At 33.9% G+C, this 6830-nt stretch overlaps 1 protein-coding gene across 1 annotated transcript; it reads left to right on the top strand.

Annotated features, from left to right (window-relative positions):
• The first annotated feature begins 805 nt into the window (after positions 1 to 805).
• LOC107909784 (mitochondrial adenine nucleotide transporter ADNT1) lies at positions 806 to 4582 on the top strand. Its single transcript, XM_016837438.2, has 8 exons — positions 806 to 1225; positions 1376 to 1424; positions 1529 to 1692; positions 2010 to 2047; positions 2256 to 2368; positions 2659 to 2772; positions 3208 to 3552; positions 4113 to 4582. Exons 1-8 carry the CDS (start codon positions 1068 to 1070, stop codon positions 4194 to 4196), a joined length of 1065 nt encoding a protein of 354 aa, XP_016692927.2. The 5' UTR covers positions 806 to 1067; the 3' UTR covers positions 4197 to 4582.
• The last annotated feature ends 2248 nt before the right edge of the window (positions 4583 to 6830 follow it).

Raw genomic sequence — 6830 nt, 5'->3', positions numbered from 1 at the left:
ATGAGTTAATTAATTTAAATTTATAAAATACATTTTATTTCATCTTTTTCATAGTTATTATCTTATAATAAATTTAGATAATTTATTTAATTTAATCTAATTTTATTTTAAAATTAATAAATTAAATTTTATTGAGTTTAGTAGTGAAACCTAAAATATACAAATAATTTAAAATTTAAAATGGTCTGGTTCAACATAATATTAAATTAAACTCAAAAGAATAATTAAATACGAAATGATTGTAACAAAAAATGATTCAACCGGAAAATTCAACCTCAAAACTTAAATGATCCGAATCTAAAATTATTTGAACTTAAAATGTCTCAATTTAAATTGACGACTAAATATCAATTCAACTAATAGATCTAATATATTAAAAAATAATTTTTATTTTGAATATTTTCACGGAATGACGCTGAAATATAGTAAAACAATAAACCATTTTGAGACTCCTAAATTACCAATAACCAAAACCAACAACTTAGTGGACATACATTTTAAAACACTCAGCTCATTTTAGAGGGACATTTATCTTATATTTAATTTTTTTTAGTTCACATTATAATATTTAACCTCATCATCGCCACTATTTTTATATACAGTAAATCCAAGCGTTGCGACCCATCATAATAATGTGGCTTTAACACAGTTAACCCGTTTCTAATTAACGCAAACGCACCCCATTAGTCTTGCACGAATCTCACCGAACAAAAAGCACTATGTATGAGATGCCTCCACGTGACACACCAAATGCCTTTCTCCTTCCGCATAATAAAACTTCACCAAACCCACGCGCTGTTAATGCAACATTACCACACGCTCTCTAATAGTTGAGGTCTCACTTTCTCCAGCCGTCACCACCACACCTCTCTCACAAACTAACCAACACAAACACTAGGACACAAGGGCAACTGTGGAATGCGGAGCCTCTTTTTACTGTAAATCGCTTCACAGATCTGATTTTCTTGACCGCCGGATAATCCTTCTCGACTTTCCGACATACTTCGTTGGGCTTTTGTGGCGAGAGACGGACTTTCAAAGTTTTCTTTCCCTGTTTTTGTTTTTCCATGGCTTCAGAGGATGTGAAGACTAGCGAATCGGCTGTGTCCACGATCGTGAATCTGGCCGAGGAAGCAAAGCTCGCGAGAGAGGGTGTTAAGGCCCCTAGCTATGCTATTCTTAGCATCTGCAAGTCTCTCGCTGCTGGCGGCGTCGCCGGTGGAGTGTGAGCTCTCTCTATTTCTTTGACTCTTTGGACTTTTGGTTTGTGTCGGTGGAAAATGTCTCCCAAAACACTGATTTCACAACTTTTGGAGGAAAGTGAAAATGGGGAATGGAAATGGATCGCTTGTTTAATTTGTCTTTTTACATGCAGGTCACGAACTGCTGTTGCTCCTTTGGAACGTTTAAAAATCTTACTTCAGGTTTTTTTAAAAAAAAATTTATTTTCATTTTATTTGGATCAATGAAACTAAAATTTTGAATTCTTAATTGATTAACTTCTTTTTTTTTTGAAAAAAAAATGCAGGTTCAAAATCCACATAGTATTAAATACAATGGAACAATTCAAGGCTTGAAGTACATTTGGAGAACAGAAGGTTTTCGCGGATTATTCAAAGGCAATGGTACTAATTGTGCGCGCATTGTTCCAAACTCGGCGGTCAAGTTCTTCAGCTACGAGCAAGCTTCAAAGTAGGGCTCCTGAAAACTGTTCAATTTAACTTTATTTGTTGTTGTTGTTGGTCGACTAATTTGATTCTATTTCGAATCAGTCTGTTAATAGGTTATTGTTTTTAAGAACAATGTTACTTATTCCCAGCAATGTTAATGATCAGTGCATGCATGACCTTTGGGAAAAAAGCATATCTGCTAATACTATGCTTTAGGTTCCTCGAGGGTGCAAAGTTTTCTTTCCTTTGCACTGCTCCTACCTCACATTTTCAAGTTGTGAACTAAAGAAAACGTGTCTATTTCTCTGACTGATTGTTCCTTGTTATTGTTTGTGACAGGGGAATCCTATATCTGTATCAACAGCAAACTGGCAATGGTATGATCAATATTGCCATCGTCATTTTGCTGTTTGCTTTACACTGATAACATATGGAATTCAGTTATCTTTTAGGTTCATCAATTGATGCCTGCAGACATGGGAATGCTCTAGCTCAGATATTATCATGCCTGTCATGAAACTTATGTTAAGATGTCCTTAAAATAGCTCATATTATTCTTTTCTGTTATTGCTATTAATTCTGCAGAAGATGCTCAACTCACTCCTCTTTTACGCCTTGGAGCTGGAGCATGTGCTGGAATAATTGCCATGTCTGCAACTTACCCTATGGACATGGTACGAGGCAGGATCACTGTACAGGTATTGTCTCTTAAATATCGTTTACTTGGCAGATGTATGATCATTTACTTCCTGGTTTAATTCATCTCTCTGTTATCAAGATGGAGCTTTGGAATATGCTATTTTTTAATAATAATCTTTGACATAGCTTTACTATTTATTTCATTTTAATAATAATCTCTGTTATATGATTCTCCACAGCAAATATTGATTTCATTTTAAACTGCAACATTTTCCTTATTTGATGTCACGAATTGTTCTTCATAGGTTGGCTACATGAGCATTTAATCATTTAGTTGTGTATATTGCAGACAGAGAGTTCTCCTTATCAGTATAGAGGAATGTTCCATGCTCTATCCACTGTGTTGCGGGAAGAAGGTCCACGAGCATTGTATAAGGGTTGGCTTCCTTCAGTCATTGGAGTTGTGAGTCATTTAGTTTCTTTTCTTTGGAGTTTCATTGTGAAATAGTTTTGAATGTTGTGGATGTGGTGATAGTGCATGCCTTGGCCAAAGATAAGGGCTTAGAAGAGAAAGAAATGGAGAGGGATGATTTCTTTCTAAGGGTCAATAATTTTAAGATCCACAACTCGTAAAAAAATCAGCTTCTCCCCCTTTATATTTGCTGGGAAATTTATTATGGACCTTTCTGCGGTTGTTTTTTCCATTTATAATTTTACTTACTTGATCTTTACTCTGTGCTAATGTGTTCCTATGAATTTTGCATAGTGCTTGCATCCCATTTTCAATGTTCAAAAGTGGTTGCTAGCTTATTGTTGGTGAATTTATAATCTAACCTGACAAAGAGAATACTATGCTTTGTATTCTGTATGTTGATTTGAACTCATTTTACATTTGCAGATACCATACGTGGGTCTGAACTTTTCTGTGTATGAATCTCTAAAAGATTGGTTAATCAAAAGTAGACCATTTGGATTGGTTGAAGACTCTGAGTTGAGTGTGACGACCAGGCTTGCTTGTGGTGCTGCTGCTGGAACTGTAGGCCAAACTGTTGCTTACCCTCTTGATGTGATTCGCAGAAGAATGCAAATGGTAGGATGGAAAGATGCAGCGTCAGTTGTATCTGGTGATGGGAGGAACAAGGCCTCTCTTGAATATACTGGCATGATTGATGCTTTCAGGAAAACTGTTAGGCATGAAGGCTTTGGAGCATTGTACAAGGGTCTGGTCCCTAATTCCGTGAAGGTCAGTGTCTTTTGATTCATTGACATTGAATTGTTAATAAATGCAGGAATGCAATTTTTCCATTTAGTTGGTACTCTCTAAAATGAAATTTTAGTTTAGGTTTAGACTCTGGACAAAGAGATGGCTTTTAGATAAGGTTGCATGGGGAATATTTTCATCTCTAATCTTTTGTTTTCTTGAGCTATCAGAGAAATAAGGATCCTTAGTTTAGATTTGGGCATGAATGTAGGCAAGATTGACTTCTACTTTAAAGTAAGAGTATTAAATCTGTGTTAGCTGAATGCATGGAATTGTTATTTTGCTTATTCGCTTAAAAGTTTGCCTCATTGAACTTTTTGCATAACTGATACTAATACGTCTGTCTTCCTGTGAGTGGCTTTTGAATCTTATAATCAGTTACATCTCTATCCTTTCTCGGTTGTACACCTGCACTACTTGACTACAAGTTGTTTTATGTATTGCAATGAACATACCTTATAAAGAGTATTGTAGAATTGAATATACAATGATATCTTGTCTTAAAATGGTCGTTTAATATTTTGTTTTTTCTTTTTTTTCAGGTTGTACCATCAATAGCTATTGCATTTGTGTCATACGAGGTGGTGAAGGACATTTTAGGAGTTGAGATTAGAATATCAGACTGAAATGGTGCCAACTCAACTTAATGTTTATGAGGTGTGTGGTATTTTTGTAGGCAAGGGGATAGAGAGAAAGGTAAAGTAGGGATGATCTTCTTAACCTTTTTGTCTGGGAAACGGGCTTAGAAACTCACACAAGCCTGTCCTTCCTTCCCATGTTATCCTAGGTAACGCTGTAGCTTTAAACTCATTCATGTTCTGTGTCAATAAAGATGAAGGAACGGTCCAAATAACATGATTTGTGTACTTCTGCATAAAAGTCGAGAAGCAATTTCTAAGCCTTCTCTGCAGTATTGATTGTGTTGTTTCTGTGGTGTAGTAGAACATTTTGATCTCAATAAGTTGTTTGATTAAGCTTTAGCATGAAATGAAATTCAGCTTTACTAGTTAAAGAAAGGGTCACGTTAGTTGATAGATTTCCTACTACGTTATGGATCAGCATGCATCTGGTTGTTCATCTGTCGCTCCAATTCAACTTGTTTGCATTTGATGTTTGGGATGATGTATGTGCTTCTTCTAGTCTAGTCTATATCTATAATCTTTCCCCGCTTTTAGAAATGGTGTCATTGTCTCTTATTTCATTCCCTTAAAATTTGTCTTGCACTGGTGGTTATAGTGCTATGGTAACAAAAGGTGTTAAAATGGAATCTCACACCCCAATATTTTCTTTTTATGGATGATTAGATATTGACAATTAGATATGATAATGTAATGGGTTTGGTTTTGAGTGTCTTTAGGTTTAACTTGGTTGATAATATTTGGACAATGTCAAATTGATAATATATTTGCTACTTCAGAACATATATATATTTATATTTAGTACACTATTCATTGGAGTCATTTTATACAAGTCGAGTTGAAAAAGTCGCATACTTTCTAGAATGCAGTAAAAAAAAAATCTAGTTTTTTTCTGCTTTCTAACTCTGTAGTATAGAAAAAATTTCAGTCGCATGTAAAATACTAACCAAAAAATAAAATAAAACAAAACAGGGTTTGTTTTTGTAGGCTGTTAAAAGGTCACGTCAACATGTTAAATAACTATCTATAATTTTTTGATTAATTTTTATTATACATCCTAAGAGACTAATTATCATTTAATAAAACATTGTACTAATAGTATATTAAATCATTTCTGAAAAAAGAATATACTAAATAACTTCTTTTTTTTTTAAATATTAATTCTGAAAACATAAACAATATCGTGTTCTGTATTTAAGAAAACATTCTGAATGATTGAACATTCTACTAACACTATACTAAATGATTACTCTTATCGTGCTATGTACTTAGAAAACAGAGACGTCTTCTTAAAAAAGAATGTTTAATGGGATAAAGAAAATCATTGATTTTTCTTTTTTAGAGGAAATATTTGAGTACGAGTTAAGAAGTATTCATGTGACCTGCCAAACCCGTACCTCCTTTTTGTTCACCAAACCTAAAAGCCACAAGAATCAAATTGGAGTTAATGGCAAAATTAGTAATAAATATGTAATTATATAGATAAAATAATATATATTTTGAAAATGAATATGTAACTATATAATTTCACAAATAATTTTAAAATATTGTTATGTGTATTTTTTAAAATATTTGTTTTTTAGTATTTTACAATACTTTTAGTAAGACACGTGTCAACCTTTGACCTTATTTGTAAAGTCTAAAAACTCTATTAACAATGTACCAAATAAAATTGTTTTCTAATTTTCATGTTTTTACAAATTTACTTTCTTAAAATAAATCATGGGTATAAAATTTAGATATTAGCAATTCCAACATGGATACAATTTTTTTAAAAAGTTATCTTCATCAAATAAAAATATTCTTGTTTGTGATTTATATTCCAATGAGAAAAGTGCTAATTTAAGTTTACCAAATTTGATTTTTTTTTTATTTTTTTTAATCAAGAGATAAACATTAAGAGAGCGTTTGGTTCAGTGTATTACCCAATCCATTACACCCCGATTACGCTTGTAATACATTACGCCCCTATTCTGGCGTTTGGTTCGCTGTAATAGGTATTACGCGCGTATTACATTACGCCCCTAATCCCCAAATTGCCGTGTTTTCTAATCCCTTCCCAATTTGCTGTAATAGCTATTGCGTCCGGCTTCCCTCCCCATCTCTCTGTTTTACCCTCCCTCCCTACCCGACCCTCTCCTCTGCTGTCCTCGAAATTTCTCCTCCCATTTCCCACTGCTTCCGTTGATTATCTGTCCTCATCATTTCTTCTCGTCTCGGTGACTAATTTCTCTTCCCCATTTCCTCCCAACCCTATCTGCGCCGCACACCAAAACTCCCATTTAGTTCTTGAATTCATTGAATCGACTAGAAATGGAGATTTCTATGTGAAAGGAGCTTTGAGTGGGTGATATTAGATGGAAAATTTAGATATGTTTGGTGGTATGCAAACTTTATTGGCTATTTGGTTCCTTTAACAGTGTGATTTAATTTGGAAAGGAGCTGAACGATCTTCTTCTGGGAGATGATGTTGCTAGATATTAAACATGGAAATCAGTTTATGGGTTTGCATTGCTTTTATGTTAGCTTAGATGAAATCAGACGGATTAGATCTTGCTGTTAGTCTTGTTCATCTTGATACTTTATAGTTAATTACCATTACATTGCCACTATGTTACAACG

The sequence above is a fragment of the Gossypium hirsutum genome, chromosome A11 (assembly GCF_007990345.1).
Source record: "Gossypium hirsutum isolate 1008001.06 chromosome A11, Gossypium_hirsutum_v2.1, whole genome shotgun sequence".
NCBI lineage: Eukaryota > Viridiplantae > Streptophyta > Magnoliopsida > Malvales > Malvaceae > Gossypium > Gossypium hirsutum.
Note: the sequence above shows the minus strand (reverse complement) of the source record. Positions and strands in the feature narration are given on the sequence as shown.